Here is a 26,811-nt window from a genome sequence, read left to right as displayed (position 1 = left end):
ATTGCGATGCTTCTGATCGACTACTGTCCAGTCTCTCAGTATTGTCCATTCTGTCATCAATTTCTGTCCCTTTCCTCTACATTCTTCCCAACAACCTGGGCATCGCAAGGTAGGCATCACAGAACTGACTTCTTCTGTAGAGGTACCATTACACACTAATTTCTATTAAGCATCAGAACAAAGACTCACACTTCGGCTGGGTTAGATAGTGAGGAGAGGCTTTCACATAAGACAACAGCTATCACTGGTGATCAGGGCTTTTGTCCCAGCTCTGTTGAGAAATGTGGACTTCTGGAACTCAGCTGCGAAGAAAACTGCTTCATACATGCAGTTATATCACATATTTGAAGGCAAGTGACTGAGCCAGGTTTCAGCCAGGTCTACATTTCTCCCATTGCTGCTTGGGACGCAGTCCTTTTTTAGTGGACAGGCTGAGGGTGCTGTGAGAGTGTCAGTAACATAAAACAACATATCCATCAGAACTACAAATAGATGAGTTAAATTGTACAATGTAACTCAATAATGGGCTCTTGATGAGAGATATTCAAAAGAAGATGCTTCATCCCTGGTTGCTAAACCATTTGCCTTAAATCTGTGAGCAGTACCCACGAAGAACATTAGTACCTTTCAATAAACCTGCAATAACTTTTATGAATGAGATTGCCCAGAGTTTCATTTGAAAAGCTAGTTCTGGAAAGAAATGAGTTGGCAAGACCATGGCGGGGAGGCGGAGGTAATTCACTAGCCTCCCCGCAGCATGTTTCTCACAGCAGGAAGTGGCACAGCGCTTGCTGGTAGCGGCATCTTCTAGTCCCCTGTTGTCAATGGGAGTTCCTATTGACTGCACCCCATGCCACCTGGAAATCTGCGGCGGGGGTGCACCGTTGGTGGGACCAGTAGATCCTGCCGACAGGAACAGCGGAGAATCTCAGTCTATACCAATTTTACAGGACCACAGACTAAAAAAAAATTTGCTCTCTAACTTACCAGCGGTTCTGCCATGATGATGCGAATCTTTCTTTCAGCCAGAGTAGTAAAGTTGGCAAATACGCTTTTTAAGACATATTCTCCTGACTTAATATCAGGGTCGATATTGATGGGCATCATGGCTGGTGGACCTCTGTCACCCTGTAAGCTGCTCGCAGGTGTTGTTGGTGGTTTGATGTATCCGTTGCCTACTGGAGAAGCTGAGAAAAAAACAGAACATTCAATAAACTGTCTAAACAGCACCTTTAACAAACAAACATTCCTGAAAGAAAATTCAGGTTCTCAAGTTGCATATCACTAATGTAATGGGGCAGATGGTGTCAATCATCATAGCATGTTAACAGCAAAGTAAAAAAATAAATAGTTACTTCCACCACTTGTCTATCATTAATGACTTTCCTTTCTGACGAAATATTCAAAAGCTTGACCATGTATATCTCAGGTTGAAAAAGTAACTGAAGCATTAGAAATGTTAAATAAAAACTGAAAATGCTGCTAAAGTTCAGCACAAATAGGATTTACAAGAAGCATCAAAGACGCTGAATAGCTGCAACTTTGTTTTTTTGGCTCGCATGCCACCGTTAATATGCCGGTGGGCATCACATCAGCCTCTTGTATTATCCTGTGGGTTGAATAGTGGCCTGTATCTGTTGTGACTCCTGTTGTGGCCTAGAAGATAGCAATGGTCAACTATCGTTAGCCTTGATTATGGTCTGGACTTTCAATCCTCGGTTGGGATTCTAATAGCCAGATCACTTTTGGGTCCTGACGCCACCACATCAGACAGTGACGCAACCTGATTTTTAAAGGGAATGGTCATTTGGCCCAGAGGCAAGTTCAACATCTGATTAGGGACTTTGGGCACTGAAAGCAGGAATCAGTTCTGCTAAGTGGTTTCACAAGGCAATTGGCAGCCATTACTGGGCTTGCCACTGTCTGGAAGGATAGAACAGGCAAGAGAGCAGAGGACCAGCAGCCTAATGATCCAAACAAGTGCCCAAATGCACACTCCTCTTGTACTCAAGCTAATCTTCTCGAACACTGGAAAACTGGCAAACAGAATGAGCATCTCCATTTGAATATCCTTTCTTATCCAATATTTTTCATGAGCAGCCACAATTAAAAAAGTGCTCCCCTCACCGCCACCCCCCCACCACCATGCATGCTCCCGACAGCTGTGCATTGATGTTCCCCTGACTATTCACGCTTGCTGTTTTTAAACCATGAAAATTTGATTCTGTTCCTCTCCAGCCTTTTAACGGGTTCTTCAATGAGTTTAACAGCAAGTTGATTGGAGGATGCGGGTTGCTAGGCTCCTGCCTTCACTGCCCTGTCTTTTAAAAATTCCAGTGCGTCATGGAAGTGTTGGATAAATGATGTGCTATTTTCAGTGCATGTCTGAACCCGACCTCGCCTCCACAGGCAATTGAAAATTCAGCCTTGTAACTCATCTGCCTGGCAGGAATGTAGTAGGAAATGAATTGACCATCCCGTTCCTCCCACAAATTACATGATCCTGATCTTTATGGACCAACTCACTCAGGTAGGAAATTGTCTGCCAGAAACTGGCTGATGTCTGATTAATATATTTAAATTGGAGTCACATGATGGTTTTGGGATCTCAAAACTGCTTTAAGTGGGCAAGAAGAAAAACCTACAATCTGTTTGGTAAAAGCTTGCAGGATTGATCTCAGAAATTGACTGACACAACTGGAACAATATTTAAAAGGGCACCCAAAGGCACTGTTTTAGATTAATAGGATCTCTGGTCTCAATTTTTAGGATAACAGGGGTTCAGCCTCCATCATCCTAAGAGTTGGCAGGGAACATATCCCCGCCGATTCCAGCAGCCCCAATATCATGTTATGCTTTTAAGAATGCTGACTGGCACAAGGCGGGACTTCCGGCCTCATCCAGGAAAAATTCTGGCCTTGGAGAGCAGTCAGCCAATCAGATTGGCTGGCAGCTCTCCAGTCACTCAAGGTGTAGCACTGCAGTGGCCGGAACAGGCACTGTATGGCGCTGCCTGGAACTAAGTCCCAAGACCCAGAGAACACGCAAGTCCTGTCCTCAACAAAACCCTGGACTTACTTGGGTCTTCCCCTCAATGGCTTGTCTTCATCGAGACCTATCTGGTGTCCGAGACAGTGTCCACCATTTTTGGTGGCATTGCTGGGTCTAAACAGCTGCTGGCCATTTGATTAAACAGCAGTTCTCAGAGGTGGGATTTCCTCCCAGATAGAAGCCACACCCTGAGATTGAGTCAAATAACAACTCAACTGCCATTAAATTACCCTGGGGTGAGCCAAACAAGTGGAGGTCAGCTCACCAATGTCAACTGGAGTCACTGCCTCCCCATAAAATTCTGTCAATACAGTGGAGAATTTTAACTTTCCAAATATTCAATGGTCCTATAGAAGGCCAAAAAGCATTGCGCATAAGTCAGGTGAAAAGTTTGTAGAAATTATGGTCTAGAAATTTGTTCCTGCCCAGTTCCAGGTGGCCAGGAATGCTGGATGCAGGTTATACAGAAGGGCAATACCAGGACCACTCCTTCCATTTTGCAGCTTAGTGGGAATTGTATTGACTGCCCTATACCACACCCGCTTTTTCTGAGTGGTCCCTAAAAGGTCAGCAGTGACACATCTGCAAGGTAGGAAATTTGGATTTTTGTCTGGCCTTTCAGCCCCTTGAATGCAGCAGACTGGGAGAGGGGGAGGGTGACCCATCAGAGCATGGGTTCCCCCTTCACACTTTTAACCCTACCAACTGAGGGCCTTCATTTTCAGATTTGCAGAGTGCATCCATGGGCACCTCACAATTGCCTTTCTGCCTCAAAGGCACTCACCACGCCCAGTGGGACTCCAGTTGGTCTGTGCTGGGGCCCTCTGATTGGGCCTTCTACATAGGGAAATGCCTGCAGTCCTTTATAGGACAGCAGCCAATTAGACCCCCATTTAATCCTGTTACTGGAGGCCAGTACCTGCCAAAAATACAATCCAATATTTTAGGTCAATAACCATTCATCTGTGTATGTCTATGCTTACTTTTTTTCTGTAACAGTATTGGTCTACTGATCCTTATTTCACAGATGTCACTAATTTGACTGTTTACATTTATATGTTTACATTTTTATTGACAAAGCACAGGTGATAAGCCTCCCCTGTGAGTGTGCACACACCTGCTCAAACGTAGGCACCAGAGCTCAAAATGCTAAAATTTGAAGTTTCAATATTTTGATTTAGATTTCCCAATGGCCACCCATTAGTGGCAGATATGGGGCTGAAAACTGCTCAAACACATATTTTGCTATGTCCTTTTTCCTCCAGTGTTCATACTCTAAGCAGCTGAGGCACCCGCTTAATGGGGGTGTTGTGGGAAAATCACCACTCAGAGTCAGACTTAAAGATTCAACACGCAGTTTTGTCGGACAAAGCTTTGGGAGAAGTGCTGGGCTCTCCGCAGTGCGCGCAGTCACCTTCTCAACTTTAAAATGGCAGTTGAGCATCTTTTATACATTTTCAAATAATAGACAAGTACGGACATTAGCCGTTAGCACATCGTTATACATAAGAGTAGACAAGGACATTGGCAGTTAACAATCGTTATACATAGGGTAGATACACTTATGCATTTATTTCCCCCATCAAAGACTGATCTAATTACAAAAACTCATTGTTTTGGTTCTGCTTTATGTCAAGGTCTGATCTGTTTTCTGCCGCAATTCAAACACTAACAGGTTTTAACTTGCTGTGCAATGTCTGTGCCCAAGTCAGCACATCTTAATGTCTTCCCAGAGTCCATTTTGTGCCAGGTAACCATCTTGTATCCTTTAATTTTGATTTTACTCCAACAGGGGAAATATGGCCACTCGATGCATTTCCTGCTCTCAACATTGAATCCCTGGATGCCTGCTAGGCCGAAGTGTGCAACATTGTTTTTACAGTGGTGGATGCCCAATTCTTTTTCAGTTGGGGCTTGAACAAGAGCATTGCTTTGCACAGATTTGAGAGATCACTGCGTTATTTTGGTTAAAATTGTTTTTTGCAGGTAACATGGCGGATATCTCTCTCTACGCTGAGTTCTGTCACTGTAAAACTGGCCTCAGCTGACAAAATTCCTCAATAGATTGCAGGGCCCTCCTTTGAAGCGCTATGGACTATAGAGTTATGTATCAATCATAGGAAGTGGAAGATGACATCATCTATACCATTCCTATACACATACTTTGGAACAGTATGGGACATCAAAAATATAGTTAATTATTGAAAGCAGCCCAAGTTGTTCTCATACATTTTAAATCCTAAGTAAATATTCCAAAATGGTCTCAATGTGAGTGAGGCCTTTAAAATAATTTTACAGTTGAGATCCTGTTTTCTCTTACAGCTTTCTGCTCCTATTTGATAAGTCTGTACAAGTATCACATGGGTAATTTGATACTATCAGTCACTGGGTCCTTATTTAGAACGGCAGCAACTATCAACACTAAGGAAAATGAATTCATTTCATGCAAGCTTGCCAGACCTGAATTCAATCTCCATGTGTAAATAGGGTATTGGACTCATTTCATTGACACATACATTTGTGTACAATTAAAATATACTCTTAAAACCGTAGCTTCTCAAATTGGATTGTCCACAAAATATTATAATTTTTGCTGCAGTTTCTGTTTTGAAACTTCGCTTCCTAATTCCATAGCTGGATGTATTAATTATTTTTAAACTAATACTAAATTAGATCTATTGGCTAATGTTCCAGGCATTACAAACTATTGAAATGGAGCAACAGAATAAAAACATTCAAAGCAAATTTTCAACAAAATAATTTCATTTTTTAATCAGACATAATTGATGAAAATGCAACTATTGAATAATTAGTGTTTAATTTTGATAATAATGCTATGATTTAAAATGATAATAAAGATATATTTATTATAATATTCCAATAACCTGGATGGATAATTGATTTTCTAATTCAAGGCAATAATACAGAATAATTTCATTTTTAAAATTAATTTATTTTACAGTATTTAATTAGATAGTTGCACTCTAATATTAGGCATTCATTCTGTTGCTTTAGTGTTCCACCCTATTTTGCTGGACAATCTTGATGCATTTTTTAAAAAATTGTCTATAGTTGACATAGCCTGCCTCATACAAACATTAAAAATCCTTTGGTACAGAGTACCTACCAAGCCCTTTTATCAAGCTGATCACACTGGACTTCCTCCAACAGGCTGTTGTAATCTCCATGAGCTCCAGTTTATCTGTGCAATGTAATTGCTATAATTCTTTGAGCTAAAAAGATATGCATACATATTTGTTCTGGCATTTTGTCACCCATTTCCTGTGGTAGGTGACGTAGTATATGAAACTAGCCATTATTATGGCAATCTTTAAAAAAATAAATTTTGAAGGAATGTTTCGTTGCAATACAGCTTATGCCCTTCTGCCCAGTAACTGAGCTTTCCACAACTGAAGGTCAGAGAAAGGATATTTTTTGGATGAGGTACACGATGATGGACTACAACATGCATAGTGGCTGCATGTCTATATTTATCCAGTACATACTAAGATATGGATTACCAAAATGTCTAAAAGTGCAGGTGGCACAAGTGCACTTTATCCATATGAAACAGTTGTCACTCTCCAAAATGATGATATTCAATATACAGTTTAAAGAAATGCCACTAAACACTGACAACAGTATATATTTATTGATATGACAGTGGTTATACTGCTATAAGTATGCAGTTGAATCAAGCATATGTTGGCAATAAGTACAGATACCTCAGATTCCAACACATAAAACCCCAGAACACAGAGTGAGTGCCAGAAGTCAGTGCAAAACCACAATTTTTATCCAGACGTATTCAGAACACTGTTGCAGAAAAATCCAGGATGTCGACATTTGGGGTAGGGTTTTACGACCTCGCTTGTCCTGAAACTGTAAAATTCCACCCAAGGTCAACAGAACTTCCCATGCTCTGCCCCTCACCCGCTCTGATTCCCATGGCAGGCAGGATGGTAAAATTCCAGCCTTGGTCTTTGCAATCACAGTGTACATTTCAAGACTTTTAAAAAAACTTCTTGGAACTTTACATGAGCAAAGATTTTTACTGAGTAAAGGTAATTGTGATATTACAACAACTTACATTAATAAAGCTCCTTTGATGTAGTAATAGGTCCCATGGCACTTTACAGGAGCATTACAACACAGAATTTGACATTGAACCACAAAGGGAGATATTAAAAAGTTTTGTCAAAAAGTTAGGTTTTAAAAGCTTCTTAAAGAGAAATTAGTAAAAATGCAGAGTGGTTTAGAGAGGGAATTATAGAGTTTAGGGCCTAGGCAGTTGAAGGTACAGGTGCCAATGGTGAGGCAAAGAGAATTGGAGATACACTAAAGGCTATCAATAAAAGAATGCAGAGTTCAGAGGGTTGTAGGGCAAAAAGAGGTTACAGAAATAGGATGGGACAAGGCCACGGAGGCATTTAAACGTAAGAATTTTAAATGAGTGTTGCTGAACTATAAGTCAATGTAGGTCAGCAAGTACCAGGATCTTCTGGTCCCACCGACAGCGCACCCCCATCTCGGGTTTCCCAGATCAGGTTTGAAGCACAGCTCAAATTGGATGTCTGGTTCTGCCTCAGTCTAATCTTACACTATTCTCAGTTAAAGTATTAATATATTGCATAGTTTATTATTTTTTTCATATCTTTTGGTATTTTTATTCCAACCAAAAACCCAATTCAAATTAAATCCAATTCATGGTCCCCACGTGTGGGGCAAACGAGATCCAAGCTGACAATATGAGACATCGTACCCCATCTTAAAGTTTATTAGTGTCACAAGTAGGCTTACATTAACACTGCATTGAAGTTACTGTGAAAATCCCCTAGTCGCCAATTCTGGCACTTGTTCGGGTACACTGAAGGAGAATTTAGCATAGCCAATGCACCTAACCAGCACATCTTTCAGACTGTGGGAGGAAACCGGAGCACCTGGAGGAAATCCACGCAGACACGGGGAGAACATGCAGACTCTGCACAGTGACCCAAGCCGGGAATCGAACCCAGGTCCTTGGAAGTGTGAGGCAGCAGTGCTAATCACTGTGCCACCCTGGCCTTGGTCTTGATCAAACAAGATCCAAGCTGACAAGATAAGGCAAGCACCCCGTTCTAGACTTGATCTGACTCTTTATCTTAGCCAAAAGGCCGATTATGGCTTTGAAAAATTGCATCAGGTAAAGTCTTGGTTTAACCTCATCGGCTACCTTGATCCTTTATTCTACCCTAGCCTGGGTCAGGCATCAGCACACTTCAAGTGCAATAGGCTAGACTCATTACTTACTTGATCATGGTTTCAACCCCGCCAGGTAAATATACCACTTTTGTTATATTTGCATATATAGTAGTAATTTTTACAATGTGCTATGCTAGCTATGTGCTATGTCCTATTAGATTCCCCATTTATCGCCCCCACCCTCATTGTAAATCCAGTCATTCTCTTCCTAACTGACCATCATTCAAACAGATATATCAATATTCCTGTAATAGTCAATCCCTTTTCTTGCCATGTATTGATGCAGTTAATTATAGGCAGGCATCCACTACTGACAGGCAGCAGAATGGAAGTAATGTGAGTACAAAGGTAAAATAAGCTCTGTCACTCCCTCCTTATTTGAGCAAAAGTCTAAAATAAAAAAATGATAAGCCAATTAACAAAAGTTAATAGAAATACGATTGTTAAATAATGGGGCTAACTATAATTTTCATACTAAACCTACACATGAGGCATATGTCCTTTAGTTGCCCAAAGTTTCCACTGTCCAAAGCACCAACTCATGCTGGAGTTGGTGCCAAAGTTCTCCAGTACCATACTGCAATAGCCATTCTTTCAAGTGTGAAGCCAGTGAGTGAGTTAGTCATTAGACCATGGAATGCTTCACTGCTGAGGCTGACCTGCCCTCTACCACCACACGCTCATTTGCTATTAGGAATCAATGGAATTGAATTTCCTCTGGGTTTCTGCTGTCACAATTACAGCAGCACAGATGGAGAAGCACAAGGAAATATCACCCTTGGTGATTTCATCAGCAACAGAAGTGATAACCCAAGGTGATTATTCCCCTCACCTCCACCAGCTTTGCTGCCCTGGCATCAGCTAACTTCAGCCTCGAAAGCTTGTGTGGCTTTTGCTACCAAATAAACCTGTTGGACTTTAACCTGGTGTTGTTAAACTTCTTACTGTGTTTACCCCAGTCCAACGCCGGCATCTCCACATCATCAGCTAACTTAGCATGGAATGTAAATCAAATCTGGCATATTTTAACTTGCACTTGTTAAATGCACGTAACCACTTGAGTTGTGGCATGGCCATTATGACATAGTGCTTGCATGCTGTGGCCAATTTCTCCAGGCACTTGGCAACCAAACTGAGACCATCACCAGAAAAGTACAATTAACCTGTTTTATTTCCCTCGTTATGGAGTCAGGGAGCAGCAGGCATGATTCTCCGTGCTCCACATAAACTCCAGGTTAAATGTGCAGCCAGTTTACAGAAATGACAAAACGGACATAGAATATATAATCACATGACTGTGATTACCTAAACAATTATAGATCAGAATTTTTTCCACAGGATATTATTTTTAAAAATCAAGCCTTTTGAAATCATTGAAAACGTTTCTAATATAAATTTTAGCTTCACACATGAAGTACATTTCTTCTCCCCTTCCTACATACTATGCATCATTCCCTAGCCAATATAAGATTAATGGTGAAAAAAATTGAGTAATGATATAAGGTCCATCCATACTCACACCCACAGCCTGTAAATGAATAAAAAAACCCTATCTGTTACTTCATCAAAGAACTCAATCAGGTTACACAGGCATGACTTGCCTTCAACAAATTAGTGCTGGCTGTTCCATAGTAACCCATGATCTTCAAGAAAGAATCAGTTTTTTCCTTGGTATTGTATCTAGTAATTTTCCCACTACTTCAGTATGGAAAGTTCTTCAGGAGCCTCTCCATCACAGCAAGACATTTTGTACATGGTGCCACTTGCAAGAAGGCATGCTAGGGTGATCAGGAGTGAGCGTTGCCTGTCAAGATGTCACTCACCATGTCTGTAAGTTCTAGCAAACCCACTCAGAAATGACTGATAAGCTGCTTTCTCAGGGTCTGAATCAGCAGAGGGAAAGAAATCAAGGTTATGCCCTCAGCTGCGAGGATAACCACAGCTATCACTTGACATAGAACTTGCACATCTGCAGGTGCAGTGCAGTGCAGTTCAGATATGACCAGAAGCCTGACTGCATCTTCTTGCAAACATGCTGCAGTATTTACCAATAAGATGGTGCTGCAGAGTGGCACTGAGAAATATCATCCTTGCATCAAACAAACTTCAGTAGCCAAAGAGACCAGGGCCAGGATTTTACACCCCCACTCATGCTGCAACTAGGGGTCAATTTCCTTTCATCAAATTCTCCTTCAGCCATTGTAAATTTTATTGTGTTAAGATGACATTTGATGCTTTAGAGTCATAGTCATCGAGGTTTACAGCATGGAAACAGGCCCTTGGGCCCAACTTGTCCATGCTGCCCTTTTTTTAAAAAACCCCTAAGCTAATCCCAATTGCCCGCATTTGGCCCATATCCCTCTTTACCCATCGTCCCCATGTAACTATTTAAATGCTTTTTAAAAGACAAAATTGTACCCGCCTCTACTACTATCTCTGGCAGCTTGTTCCAGACACTCACCACCCTCTGTGTGAAGAAATTGCCCCTCTGGACACTTTTGTATCTCTCTCCTCTCACTTTAAACCTATGCCCTCTAGTTTTAGACTCCCCTACCTTTGGGAAAAGATATTGACTATCTAGCTGATCTGTGCCCCTCATTATTTTGTAGACCTCCATAAGATCACCCCTCAGCCTCCTACGCTCCAGAGAAAAAAGTCCCAGTCTATCCAGCCTCTCCTTATAACTCAATCCATCAAGTCCCGGTAGCATCCTAGTAAATCTTTTCTGCACTCTTTCTAGTTTAATAATATCCTTTCTATAATAGGGTGACCAGAACTGCACACAGTATTCCAAGTGTGGTCTTACCAATGTCTTGTACAACTTCAACAAGACATCCCAACTCCTGTATTCAATGTTCTGACCGATGAAACCAAGCATGCCGAATGCCTTCTTCACCACTCTGTCCACCTGTGACTCCACTTTCAAGGAGCTATGAACATGTACCCCTCGATCTCTTTGTTCTGTAACTCTCCCCAATGCCCTACCATTAACTGAGTAAGTCCTGCCCTGGTTCAATCTACCAAAATGCATCACCTCGCATTTGTCTAAATTAAACTCCATCTGCCATTCGTCAGACCACTGGCCCAATTGATCAAGATCCCGTTGCAATTGGAGATAACTTTCTTCACTGTCCACTATGCCACCAATCTTAGTGTCATCTGCAAACTTACTAACCATGCCTCCTATACTCTCATCCAAATCATTAATATAAATGACAAACAACAGTGGACCCAGCACTGATTCCTGAGGCACACCGCTGGTCACAGGCCTCCAGTTTGAAAAATAATTCTCTACCACCACCCTCCGGCTTCTGTCAAGAAGCCAATTTTGTATCCATTTAGATACCTCACCCTGGATCCAGTGAGATTTAACTTTATGCAACAACCTACCATGTGGTACCTTGTCAAAAGCCTTGCTAAAGTCCATGGAGACAACATCAACTGCACTGCCCTCATCTACCTTTTTGGTTACCCCTTCAAAAAACTCAATCAAATTTGTGAGACATGATTTTCCACTCACAAAGCCATGCTGCCTGTCCCTAATCAGTACTTGCGTTCCTAAATGCCTGTAGATCCTGTCACTCAAAATATCTTCCAACAACTTACCCACCACAGATGTGAGGCTCACTGGCCTGTAGTTCTCAGGCTTTTCCCTGTAGCCCTTTTTAAACAAAGGCACAACATTTGCCACTCTCCAATCTTCAGGCACCTCACCCGTGACTATCGATAATTCAAATTTCTCTACTAGGGGACCCGCATTTTCCTCCCTAGCCTCCCACAATGTCCTGGGATACACTTCATCAGGTCCCGGGGATTTATCTACCTTGATGCGCTTTAAGACTTCCAGCACCTCCTTCTCTGTAATATGTACACTTCTCAAGACATCACTATTTATTTCCCCAAGTTCCTTAACATCCATGCTTTTCTCAGCAGTAAATACTGATGAGGAATATTCATTTAGGATCTCACCCATCTCTTGTGGATCCGCACATAGATGACCTTGTTGATCCTTAAGAGGATCTACTCTCTCCCTTGTTACTCTTTTGCCCTTTATGTATTTGTAGAAGCTATTTGGATTCTCCTTTGTCTTATCTGCCAAAACAATCTTGTGTCCCCTTTTTGCCCTCCTGATTTCTCTCTTAACTCTACTCCTACACCCCCTATACTCTTCAAGGGATTCACTTGATCCCAGCTGCCTATGCATGCCATGTGCCTCTTTCTTCTTCTTGATCAGGGCCTCAATATCCCGAGTCTTCCAGGGTTCCCTACTTCTGCCAGCCTTGCCCTTCAATCTAAGAGGAATGTGTTTACTCTGAACCCTGGTTAACACACTTTCTGGAATCTTTCTATATTTCTATTCAATGCTTTGTGACATTTCACTTTAAGTGTCAGAAGAACATAAAAAATAGGAACAGGAGTAGGCCATTTGGTCCCTCAAGCCTGCTCAGCCTCTTGATAAGATCATACCGATTTGATTGTCACTCAACTTCACTTTCCTACCTGCCTCTTAAAGCCCTACACTCCCTTGTAAATCAAAAATCTGTCTAATTCAGCTTGAATGATCCAGCCTCTACTGTTCTCTTTGATAGAGAAATCTGAAGAATAACTACTCTCAGAGAAGAAATTCCTCCTCATTTCCATCTTAAATGTGAGACCTATTTTGAAACTGTGCCTCCGGTTGTAGATTCTCTCATGAACATTCTCTCAGCACCTATCCTGTCAAGCCTGCTGAGAATCTTACATGTTTCAATAAGATTGCCTCATTTTCTTCTAAAAGCCAATAAATGCATGCCCAACCTGCTCAAACGATCCTCACAAGACATCCCAGAAATCAACCTAGTGAACCTTCTAAGAACTGCCTCCAATATAAGAATATATCTTCCAACATTTTATGCAATACTTTGGGTGTAGTCTCACCAATTCCCTGAACAGTTGCAGCAAGACTTCATAGAATCATAGAATCCCAACAGTGTAGAAGGAGGCCATTTGGCCCTTTGATTCTGCACCGACTCACGACAGAGCATTTTACCCAGGTACTCTCCCCGTTACGCAATGTATTTAACTTGCTAATCCCCCTAACCTACACATCTTGGGACACTAAGGAACAACTCAGCAAGGCCATTCATCTTTGGAGTGTGGGAGGAAACCGAAGCACCCAGAGGAAACCCACACTGACATGGGGAGAACGTGCAAACTCCACACAGACATACAGTCCCCCAAGGCCAGAGTTGAACCTAGTTCCCTGGCGCTACTTCTATGCTCCTTTTTCCTTGCAATAAAATATATCATTCCATTTGCCGTCCTAATGATTGCTGTATCTGCATGCTAAAGTTCTGTGATTCATGCATAAATTTATTCCTGCCTTTTGAGGATGTAACTAGTAGGGTAGGAAAGGGGAACTCTGAAATCCTGTACCATAGAATCCCTACAGTGCAGAAGGAGGCCATTCAGCCCATTGAGTCTGCACCGACTCGCTGAAAGAGCATCTTACCCAGGTCCATCCCACCCTATCCCAGTAACACCATGCATTTACCCTGCTAATCCCCTAACCTACACATCTTGGACACAAAGGAACAATTTAGCATGACCAGTCCACCTCACCTGCACATCTTTGGACGATAGATATTCTGACTGTAGCTATCCTCATAAATGTATGGTATTTGCCAATCAGGATAATATGGTTCATGGCTTCCTAATTTGATATTTGAGTGCTAATGGACTTGCTTTCTATTTTAAAAAATGGTCTCTTTCACCTTTTTGGTTTATATCATTTTTGAAAACAGGGCTAGACAGGGCTAGACAGGGTTTATATCATTTTTGAAAACCAAGGCTAAGTGATGAGACTTAGTGAGACTTCTGTTACAGGATTATGGAAGACAACATAGAAAGTTGCCAATAAAAACTTGAGATAGAACATAGAACATTACAGCGCAGTACAGGCCCTTCGGCCCTCAATGTTGCGCCGACCAGTGAAACCAATCTAAAGCCCCTCTAATCTACACTATTCCAATATCATCCATATGTTTATCCAATAACCATTTGAACGCTCTTAATGTTGATGAGTCCACTACTGCTGCAGACAGGGCATTCCACGCCCTTACTACTTTCTGAGTAAAGAACCTACCTCTAACATCTGTCCGATATCTATCACCCCTCAATTTAAAGCTATGTCCCCTTGTGTTAGCCATCACCATCCGAGGAAAAAGGCTCTCACTATCCACCCTATCCAATCCTCTGATCATCTTGTATGCCTCTATTAAGTCACCTCTTAACCACTTTCTCTTTAACGAAAACAACCTCAAGCCCCTCAGCCTTTCCTCATACGATTTTCCCACCATACCAGGCAACGTCCTGGTAAATCTCCTCTGCACCCTTTCCAACGCTTCCACATCTTTCCTATAATGCGACGACCAGAACTGTACGTAATACTCCAAGTGCGGCCGCACCAGAGTTTTGTACAGTTGCAGCATGACCTCATGGCTCCGAAACTCAATCCCTCTACCAATAAAAGCTAACACACCGTATGCCTTCTTAACAACCCTATCAGCCTGGGTGCCAACTTTCAGGGATCTATGCACATGGACACCCAGATCCCTCTGTTCATCCACACTACCAAGTATCTTACCATTAGTCCAGTACTCTGTATTCCTGTTACTCCTTCTGAAGTGAATCATCTCACACTTTTCCACATTAAACTCCATTTGCCACCTCTCAGCCCAGCTCTGCAGTTTATCTATGTCCCTCTGTAACCTGCCACTTCCCTCTGCACTGTCCACAACTCCACCGACTTTAGTGTCATCCGCAAATTTACTAACCCATCCTTCTACGCTCTCATCCAGGTCATTTATAAAAATGGCAAACAGCAGTGGCCCCAAAACAGATCCTTGGGGTACACCACTGGTAACTGAACTCCAGGATGAACGTTTCCCATCAACCACCACCCTCTGTCTTCTTACAGCTAGCCAAAATTCCTGATCCAAACTGCTAAATCACCCTCAATCCCATGTGTCCGTATTTTCTGCAATAGTTTACCATCGGGAACATTCTTTCTGAATCTACCCTGTCTAGCCCTGTTAGAATTTTATAAGTTTCTATGAGATCCCCTCCCACTCTTCTAAACTCCAGTGAATATAATCCTAACTGACTTATCTCTCCTCATATGACAGACCTGCCATCCCAGGAATCAGCCTGGTAAACCTTCGATGAGCTCCCTCTATAGCGAGGACATCCTTCCTCAGATAAGGACACCAAAACTGCACCCAATACTCAGGTGTGGCCTCACCAAACACCCTATACATTTGCAGCAAAACATCCCTATCCCAATACTCAAATCCTCTCGCTATGAAGGCCAACATATAATTTGCCTTCTTTACTGCCTGCTGTACCTGCGCGCTTACTTTCAGTGACTGATGCATGAGGACATCAAGGTATTGGGATACAGTGAAAAGTATTGTTTCTTGCGCGCCATGCAGACAAAGCATAACGTTCACAGAGTACATAGGGGAGAAGGATTTGATTTGATTCACCACTGTCACATGTATTGGGATACTGCGAGAAGTATTGTTTCTTGCACGCTATACATAGCATACCATTCAGAGAGTACATAGGGGAGAAGGAAACAAGAGAGAGTACAGAATGCAGTGCCACAGCCACAGCTAGGGTGTAGAGAAAGGTCAGCCCAACATAAGATAGGTCCATTCAGAAGTCTGATGTGATGGTGCTTTCTACCTAGTAATTATGAATGGGCACTAATTTAGCCTATTTATTATGGTAGAATTCGACAGAAATTTGTACTAAGTAGGTGCATTTTATGATGCAATTGTTTTGTAGGTTACTTCTAGGGTGGAAATTTTTGCTCTCCACTGTGGCAGGCTTGGTGACAGGGACATTTAATCATGTGGGAGTTGACGAGTTGGGACCTGCCACCTTTCTGCCTCCATCCAAATTAAGTCCATGGAGGGAAGACCCTTGAACAATCTTCCTGCCTTGCTGACCAGTTGAGGCCCTTAATTGGGCAATTAATGCCCACTTAAGGGTCTTCTCCTGCTGCAGCTGATATTTACCCAGTAGTGGGCAATGCTCACCATGCAAGGAGCACAAGCAGCAAATCCTGGCATGTTTGTGGGTTACTGGGGGTTCCATCACTCATAGTCACTTTGTGCCTGATCGAAGGGCGGAAATCAAGGAGAGGAGTTGTCCTTTTGCTCTTACTGATAACCCCCCTCTCCCTCCAACCCCATCCAGTGACTTCCTTTCTGCCATCACTCACCTGTGCCTGGCTGCCTCTTTAATCTGAGTAGTTAAGAAGGTGTCGTACCGTCCGCTGCTACTCCCCTCCTCCCTTTGCCCTGGTGGTATTGCTGAGTACAGAAGAGCTGCCTGCATCTGACTGGTCAATGGCTTTTGGAAGCCCATAGTTGGCCTGTTAAATGCCTGAATGGCTCCATATGCGGTGGGTCATTTTGAAAAAAGGTTCAGCGGCATTCTGACATGGCTGAGATTCCCTACAATTCGACAAGAATCCGTCCTTGATTTCTCAGCAACTTCCAGCATCCATGATTTGGAAGGAAAGATTTATATTTATTACTGAAAAAAGAGACATTGAACCTTTTAGTCTTGAATTCATCAGGACAATTTGCAAATATATAATGTAAGGGAAAACAACAAATTTATTATGTATGAGAAGAGAGTGCTGATTAGTTGGCAAGCTGACACTGATTGGTAGAGGAGTTGCCATGGAGAATGCACCCAATGTGACTGACAGTTAACTGCCAAGCATTGTTTGTCATTTAAATCAGGCAAATTGATTCTGAATGGTCAAGGTATTACCCTGAAGAATGAACCAGTGAATGGCTGCCCCTTGTGTACATGTTCTTTCTGTCTACAAAGAACAAGGCTTTTTAAAAATACTTTAAATATGATAGATTCCAGTACATGCCATTACGCCACACTATAGCCCAACCGACAGTCTTAAATTGGCTGTCAGCAGAATTCTTAGCACATTGAGGATTATTTAGCAAATGTTGTCCAATCACAGAATGACATCTAATATTGGTTGCTGTGCATTGAGTTTTGAGAGTGTGGGCTGGTTGGATAGAGTCTGTACCTTGTCAGTTGCAAAGAGCAGAAGGAACATGCTGTTTGATACAATCCACCAATCTTTGGAACATGCGGCCTCGCATCACGCTGGCATTGAAATTCATATTCCACATTACTCATTTGCGTGATGGGCAGAACGTATTTTGTGGCTTTTTTTATTCATTCATGGGGCATGGGTGTCGCTGACTGGCCAGCATTTATTGCCCACCCCTAGTTGCCAGAGGGCAGTTGAGAGTCAACCACATTGCTGTGGCTCTAGAATCACATGTAGACCAGACCAGGTAAGGACAGCAGATTTCCTTCCTAAAGGACATTAGTGAACCAGGTGGGTTTTTCCAACAATCAATAATAGTTTCATGATCATCATGCCAGATATTTTTTATTGAATTTAAATTTCACCATCTACCGTGGTGGGATTTCAACTCGGGCCCCAGAACATTAGCTGAGTTTCTGGATTAATAGTCTAGCGATAATACCACTAGGCAATTACCTCACCCATTGCTTGATGGCAGTATCCTTTTAGTGGCAAATTCCACTCATGTATATGTAGTAGCATGAGCCATTTGCTCACTATGCAAGCTTGATGTTGCTACCCTGATCAGATCATTTCACACTGTAAATTATGCAAACTCTTGAAGGGGCCTAAGGCAGTTAACTGCCAAACCTTGCTTGAGATTTAAACCAAGCAGTTCGGCTCTGATTGAATAGGCATTACCCATTACCTTTAAGAATTAACAAGTGAATGGCTATCACCCTTACTCAAGTCCTGCAAGTCTCACCTTTACCTGAGTCCTGGAAGACATGATGTGGAGATGCCGGCGTTGGACTGGGGTAAACACAGTAAGAAGTTTAACAACACCAGGTTAAAGTCCAACAGGTTTATTTGGTAGCAAAAGCCACACAAGCTTTCGAGGCTCTGAGCCCCTTCTTCAGGTGAGTGGGAATTCTGTTCACAAACAGAACTTATAAAGACACAGACTCAATTTACATGAATAATGGTTGGAATGCGAATACTTACAACTAATCCAGTCTTTAAGAAACAAAACAATGGGAGTGGAGAGAGCATCAAGACAGGCTAAAAAGATGTGTATTGTCTCCAGACAAGACAGCCAGTGAAACTCTGCAGGTCCACGCAACTGTGGGAGTTACAAATAGTGTGACATAAACCCAATATCCCGGTTGAGGCCGTCCTTGTGTGTGCGGAACTTGGCTATCAGTTTCTGCTCAGCGACTCTGCGCTGTCGTGTGTCGCGAAGGCCGCCTTGGAGAACGCTTACCCGAATATCAGAGGCCGAATGCCCGTGACTGCTGAAGTGCTCCCCAACAGGAAGAGAACAGTCTTGCCTGGTGATTGTCGAGCGGTGTTCATTCATCCGTTGTCGCAGCGTCTGCATAGTTTCCCAATGTACCATGCCTCTGATATTCGGGTAAGCGTTCTCCAAGGCGGCCTTCGCGACACACGACAGCGCAGAGTCGCTGAGCAGAAACTGATAGCCAAGTTCCGCACACACAAGGACGGCCTCAACCGGGATATTGGGTTTATGTCACACTATTTGTAACTCCCACAGTTGCGTGGACCTGCAAAGTTTCACTGGCTGTCTTGTCTGGAGACAATACACATCTTTTTAGCCTGTCTTGATGCTCTCTCCACTCCCATTGTTTTGTTTCTTAAAGACTGGATTAGTTGTAAGTATTCGCATTCCAACCATTATTCATGTAAATTGAGTCTGTGTCTTTATAAGTTCTGTTTGTGAACAGAATTCCCACTCACCTGAAGAAGGGGCTCAGAGCCTCGAAAGCTTGTGTGGCTTTTGCTACCAAATAAACCTGTTGGACTTTAACCTGGTGTTGTTAAACTTCTTCCTGGAAGACAACCAAGGATCACATAAATGTCTACTAGCCTGTCACCACTTCTCAGCATGTTAAGCAAGCCTGAAATTTAACTCATTCTGCCACATGCAGCTGTGAATCTAATGCAAACCAGTCATTTTCTGCTGGAAACTCACTAGCAGTTAAAATCCCCCCACCTAGGCAATAGGTTTTGCTCGGTTGAGGTATTAACTACTCCTGGGTAAACTGATGGAAGAAAAGTACTTACTGGACAGTCTTGCCATTCAATGCTGCGCTCATTGTGTCACTGATCAATTGTGTCTTTGATCTCAACTGGCTGACAGTTCTTTCCCCAGGGGTCTTTGGTTTGAAATATACACTGGGGACATCAATTGGTTATTTGAGTCACTGAAATGTAACATTACATAGTAAAAAATTACAGTAAATTGTTTCATCTTTCTGGATTCCAATTATGTTTTAAATATTGCCAGATCTTATTGCTTTGTATTTTCTTACAGTACTCGGATAAATTTATTAATTTTATCTTATCTTCATTGGTCTTTTAGTTTGGTATTTCTCACCTTTCAGTGGCATTATAATGTCAGGTGGATTCTTTAACATCTCCAAGGCCTGATATCACAATGAGTTTTGAATTGTATAATTGTTAATCCTGGGCAGACTATCTCAGATATGGTGGTCTGGAGTTTTCCTGCATCTTTGCACCTGGATACACTATGAATCTGGGTGCAAACAAATTGTAATTCAAAAGGTCCCAAAATACTGGGCATGAATTCAGCACTTAAATACACCACACTTAATCTTGAGTGCATACAAAGAGGAAACTTCAGGTCTGCACGTACAATAGTGAAATTTCAGTTCTTGAAACACTTGGGGTGGAATTTTACGGCTGCTTTACGCAAAAGAACCACATGCTAAGATAAGTACTCAGCTATTATAATCAGTTTGCTGTCCATTAGTGAGATGAAATTTAGGACATATTTCATTCAAACCACAATAGGAAATTTATGGTAGTCTTATGAAGTTTGGAAATGTGCTTGGACAAGTTTTATACTGAGAAGACCAAATAGATTTCAGAAATGTGATCGTACCATTCACAGTGTTTAGTGTAAGTGTGATATTTTCTATTAAAGTCAGTATTCTCCTACAGGGGAAAACAAATATACAATTCAAGCTATTTCCTGTGCCGCAAGCTTGGCAGAAACTGCTTTGTCAAAAATGATGATGCTCATGAACTTTCACACCAGTGAAAAGATACGCAAGGTCAAACAAAAGTAGTTTGCAAGATAATTGTGTGTATAAGTAGAGAAGAGTACAATGATGATACCTGCAACTTGATATATTATCATATTACCAATCACATCGACTGCTTTTTAAAAATTAAACATGCAGTGCATTTTATCCCCCTTGACCCACTTCTAAACCTTGTCATTGCCATAACAAAACAACCAATTGCAGCTGCTTTCAATGCAATATTTTCTACCTTTGTTGGGTTATATTGTTTCTGTCAATATGATTTTGACTCAATCTACCACAGCTTTATTGAGCATGGCAAATATTTACTGCAGTCATCAACTCACCCTAGGTTTCCACTTTATAATTTGAGGTGATGATAATTCTCAGGAACAATATCCAATTTGATCCAATATAATGTAACTTTTCATAGTGTGCAGTTGCATCAGCACAAAAGCTCAACAGTGCTAATTTATTTTCCACAATACTACCCTGATATTTGAAGTGTCAAAATCTCAAAACATGTTATGAAATGAGATCCTCAGGGTCCATCTCAGGATGGAAATGGAAACTTTACTTCAGTGCTAGGTCCAATGAAGAATTGAGCATAAACAGGAAATGATTGGAGAGTCGTCAATTAATCTACATCTGTTCATATTCCTTGTGGAAAAGTGTCTGGAACTCTCGGTCTCAAAGATGGAACCTTCTCCAGCATTGATCACAAATCTGTCCTCATACTGGCCTCCAACCTAGTGCTGATGCCAAAGAATCTTCATCTCTAACCAGTATTCTTGCAATAAAAGAGGTATGGTGGCAAATTAAACAATTTTCATTTAGTCACTTGGTGTCAACATCAATCAACAACAATTTGCATTTACGTACTTTTATTGCAGAAGGAATCCCAAACTGCTTCACAGAGGCATAACCCACTCTATTCAAATATAAAACTGTCACATCGAGTGTAAAATCCCTCTAACTCTTCCCTATTCAAATACAAAACTAGGACATTATGTAAAACACCCTACCCTCTTCCCTAACAATGCAACATTACGGTCATCGCATTTTCTTTATCAGGCAGTCTGCTGCACAAATTTGTGTTGTACAATGTACATTTTCAGCTGTAGATAGCACCAATTATAAACTGGGTTACATCTGCCTGGACAAATTTGAAAAAAAACACATATAGCTAGGGGATAGAAGACTCTTTTAATGTATCAGATTAAGCTGATGTGCGTATCAATCAACTCCACCATCTAGTTCCCCTTAATAATATTAAGTATTTTTTAAAAATTCTGAATGTTGGTTCTTCATTAGAGAATATGTAACTAAACCAACATTTATATATATTTTTAAAAAGTTGAATCTACAACTGGAAAAATATATATATTTTATATTGATCAGGAAAAAGATAGCATACATTTGACTTTAACATAAACTTGAGGTCATCCAAAACACTGCTGCCCATGTGCTTACTTGCATCAAGCTTGCTGATCTACACTGACTGCTGCTCAAATAAAGCCTCAAAGTTAAAATCGTTTTTGAAATCCCTCCATGGTTTTGCCTATCCCTACATTTCCAGCCCCCAAAACCCTCAAAGGTGTCTGCTCTCATTTAATTCTGGCCTTCTTGAGCATTCCCGATTTTAATTTCTCCACCATTAGTGGCTGTGCCTTAGCTGCATAGACCCCTATGCTCTGGAAGTTTCTCACTACATTTCACCACCTCTTTACATTTCTTGCTTCTTTCGAGGCCTTTCTTGAATCCACCCGATTGACCAAGCTTTTGGCCACTTGCCTTAATATCACTCTATTTGGCTTGGTGTCAAGTTTTGCTTTATAACACTCCCATGAAGTGCATTGGGATATTTTACTACAGTAAAAGGTGTTATAAAAGTTATTTAAACGCGAATCTTTGCTTTGAATCAGCAATTTCAGGATAATCTCCAGGCAATCTTCATACTGTGGACATTTTTGCAACAGCCTTGCCTTTCCTTGCCAGTGTACAATAAAAAGCCTCAAAATCTCATGCAGCTCTGACCTCACACTGTGCACCCACCTTCTCTGAGTTGTAGGGGTGGCTGGAGACTGTTATCTCAGGGGTCTGTAGCAGTGCCAGCCACTTCTCTGATAATGATGGCACTCTACTCTCCTGCCATTCTTGCTGCTTAAAGTAACACTGAAGGCTGCTGGCTGCCCTAGCAATAGGGTGCTGATGTAAAGGGAGGCCTGTGCAATACTGTTGTGATGGAAAAATCAGTTTTTTAACTATCTTAATTAATTTCCCACTTTAGATACACAGGTTGCAGCATCAGGCCCAACTCATCCCTCAGAAAATCAGCCAATGGCAAATTGGCCCAATGCATCTTTCTCTAAATTCCTTGAAGCCGCCTCCCCTACCCCCACCACCACAAGCCATCTACAAGAGCCTGGGAAAATTCTCTCCAAGGGCACTATATATTACTTGAAAAAGAGATCTAAATTGGGTACATATCTGGGATTGCAAATATACAAATAGCATTGAAGGCTATTAGGCCATTAAAAAAGCATGCACTCATTATTTCAAGAGGGATAGATTTGAAAAACAGAGGTTATACTAGACTTGAATTGAACCTTAGTACTGTTTACAATCCTGGTCATCAGATAACGACAAGGATATAGGCACTGGAGAGGATGAAGAATAGATTCACAAGGATGATACCAGAACTTTGATGTTACACTTTCAGGAAAGAATGAACAGGCTGGATCTTGAAAGCAGATGGTTCAGGCATGACCTAATATAGATCATTAAAGTTATGAAAGGTTTTGATAAGAGTATGCACAAACAGAGAGAGGGCAGGGGAGAGAAACTGAGAGTTCCCATTTGTGGAGAAGAACTAAACTACAAGCTATTAATATAAGATAGTCACCAAGAAATCAAATAGAGAATTCAGAAGAAATCTCCTTAGCCAGGGGGTGGTAAGAATGTGGAACTTGCTGCCACAAGGAGTGGCTGTAGCAAATCGTGTAGATGCATTTAAATGGAGCGAGCCAAGCTTATTACAGGTAAAGAATAGAAGGTTATGCTGCTTAAGAAAATTAGATAACGAAAGATAGAAGAAGTCTCCTAAATGGCCTGTTCATGTGATTCTATGTAACTAAAATAGTATTTATTTTTCCCTCTGCTCAAGAAAATCAAATCAACAAATCTGAATAAAAATGAATGGACTGCAATGTTAGATCTTAATGGTCTACTCCTTTGAATGAAAAATTGCCTTTTAATTATGCTATTGTTTTAATGGCTATGAATTATATCAACAAACTGTCCACATGGGATTCAAAATCAAATACAGTGATGTAAATACATTTTTGCATGCACAACAACTTACATTTATATTGTGTCTTTGGCATAATGAATCATCCCAATGCACTGCACAGGAGCACTATGTAATGACTTCAATGAGGCACATGAGGTTGGCCTCTTGGAATATGAAATCCTTGAAGTCATGAAGTCATTTTGATTTCAAATTGCAAAGGAAAAACAACAAGAACACACTGATATTCAAAAATGGCATACATAAACCAAAATCATAATCCATAAAAATATTGTGTCCAATACAGTATTCACAATCGCCCTGTCCAATAAGGGAGCCTCATCTGTATATAAAAATAGGAGTGTGAGGTCTTCTGGCACTCTGGATTCTGACTGTGTACCAGAAGCACTCTATGAGTGGAATAAAGTTTGTAAATAAAGGGAATCTGGTGAAGGGACACCGACCTCTGAGGCATTATTTCACACTGTACAATTCAATATGACACTGAGCTACGTAAGGTGATATTAGATCAGATAACCAAAAGCTTAGTCAAAGAGTTAAGTTGTAAGAAGTGCCTTAAAGGAGGAAAACAGGGTAGACAGATAGAGCAGCGTATGAAAGGAACGTCAAAGATTGGGGCCTAGACAATTGAAGGCATGTTTACTAATGGCGGAGCAAATATGATTGAGAATGCACAAGAGGCTAGAATTAAACACATATCGCGGGGTTGTGAGGTTGGACGAGATTACATAGATAAAAAGGGACAAAGCCATGGAGGAATTTGAAAACATGGATGAGAATTATAAAATCAAGACAGTACTTGACTGGGAGTCTATGTAGGTCAGTGAGCACAAGGTTGACAGGGTAACGTGACTTGCAAGTAAAGCTACTGGCAGCAGATTTTAGAATCACCTCAAGTTTATAGACAGTAGAATGCAAAATAGAAGATCAAAGTTTTGCACAAAAACAGTGAAATTTTCTAAAAATATAGTTAAGGTACTGTAAACAGCATAGCACATTCACATCAATATCTTTGACTATATTGATCTTTCACAACATCAGTTTAGGCCATTCTAAATTGTCATCACAATGGTTCTCAATGGTACAACACCACACAAGCATAAAAGAGGTCTGACAGAAAGCAAGCAATTCCAAATCCGGGGTCTAGAGATTGTATGCATTGAGTGTCACATGTTCCAGTATTAGTTGTCAAATTCACATTTTTGTTTATTAATTGTGTAATACAATATATAAAAAGTGTATCATTACACGATTATTCTGTGTTGAATTGTTAATACCGTATGTAAAACTCCACATTTCTTTCTTTTGTTTTTCTACACCTGATAAGTATTATAAATTAATTCTAAAACATCCACGTATATGTTCAAAATAAACAAATATTCAAGGTAAAATCATTGCACATATTGCCTAAATATATGGGATATATAAATTCTACTTAAACCTATCATTTTTTAATGACAAAAAAATCCAACACAGCCACGTGAAATGAGTGGTTCGGTCGCCTGTTAGTCAAATATGATGGTTAAGATACATTAACGTTATGTATGACTGCTGCCTACCAGAACTACGCAGTTCTAAAAAGCAATTATAAATACAAGCAGCATGGAGTCCCACCCTCCACTTTTTTTTTAAATGTAGGGATTTTTTTCCCAATGGAGACTAAACACAATTAAATAAAGGCAGGAAATGCTACTCTGGATTGCACAATTGTGGGCCTAAAAGCAAATTGATTAGGGAATTCAATTAAGACAAAACACTGCTTAATTCCTCTACAAATAATAAGAAATATTTAAATCTACGTCATTCTGATTTCAAATTGCAACGGAAAACAACAAAAACACACATATTCACAAATAGCATACATAAACAAAAATCATAATCCATAAAAATATTGTGTCCAATAGAAAGAACATTCTATAGTCGGTGTTTACTTACTATTGCTCCACGATTTCAGCAAAGATTTGATGCTGATCTCAAAGAAGCCTGAATCTTGCTGGCTGGCCATATCAGCAACGTACAAAGAAGCTACTGTGATACTAAACAGCAATGGCAGGTACCGTTCACAATCAGTAACGCAGACAGCAGGTTACGAGAGACAAGAGCTCTTTATACTGTGTGCACGATTAACCTTGTCCTTAGCAGTCCTTCCAAAAGAGCATAGATGTCTTTAGTTGGTTTGTTGATGTCTGGTGTATCTTCTATCTTCTCCGTATCCTGTCTGTCAATGGCTGGCATTTATCAGTGGACTGAGATGTTGAGGTTTGCTCTCTTTCCACATGCATTCTTTGTATGTTTGCTCAAAACAATTGCTAGACAAATACTATTAGGATGGGTCCTTCAATAGTGTTTAGGGTGTCCTGTTCATTGCTTTGCTGTCTGACAGACTTACATCTACGCAAAAAAAACAGTGCTGCGTTGATTCATTAAATGCATGCGCTTCCACACGCAAACACAGCACCGAATTGGAACCACGCTGAAAAGGCGGTGAAAGCTTTTCTGCAGTCACGGGAACCTAACCGGTTCTGAATCCTTTCTGTCCCGGAAAAAAAAACTCTCAGTGGACACTCAGCATTTGCAGCGTTTGATCTTTTCTTCAAGCAGATTGCACTGAAATATAGTCAGCCGCATCATGCTGCGGTAAAACAGAACTGCACCCATATATCTGGTTGCAGTGACGTTAAAAAACTGATCAGCCAGCCCAATCCCGGGGGAGAGCGAACGCGTGCGAGTCAGTGGCAGCTCAGCGTTGAGCTTGGCTTTTTTTTCTGGTACTTAGGCTGTACGGTAAATATATTTGGCTCATTAAAGCCACACTGCCAGTCAGCGCTCCATTTTAAATATCATACAATCGTTGGATGCAGTCAGTGATCAAAAATATTTTCTAGACAGGTGGAATAATGTTACTCATTTAATTATCATACAATGTGATGCGATTTAAAGAATAATAACATCTTGTTTCATATTAATAAATGATCTTAGTGGTCAAGCAACCAATTTAACTGTAACGTTTATACAGTACAATGAAGCAT

The 26,811-nt window shown here is 41.1% G+C and overlaps 1 protein-coding gene across 2 annotated transcripts in view; it reads right to left on the bottom strand.

Moving 5' to 3' along the window:
* The window catches only part of LOC144499778 (protein furry homolog), a 302,728-nt gene extending 276,219 nt beyond the window's left edge, over positions 1-26,509 (bottom strand). For both annotated transcript variants that reach the window (XM_078222227.1, XM_078222228.1), the window contains exons 1-2: positions 25,718-26,509; positions 988-1,187 (exon numbers count right to left, since the gene is read on the bottom strand). In XM_078222227.1, coding sequence (XP_078078353.1) covers positions 988-1,187; positions 25,718-25,787 — 270 coding nt within the window. In that variant the 5' untranslated portion in view covers positions 25,788-26,509. The remainder of the gene's footprint in view (positions 1-987; positions 1,188-25,717) is intronic.
* Positions 26,510-26,811: the final 302 nt, after the last annotated feature.

This window comes from Mustelus asterias, chromosome 10, assembly GCF_964213995.1.
Source record: "Mustelus asterias chromosome 10, sMusAst1.hap1.1, whole genome shotgun sequence".
NCBI lineage: Eukaryota > Metazoa > Chordata > Chondrichthyes > Carcharhiniformes > Triakidae > Mustelus > Mustelus asterias.
The sequence above is the reverse complement of the archived record's forward strand: the minus strand, read 5'-3'. Positions and strand labels throughout refer to the sequence as shown.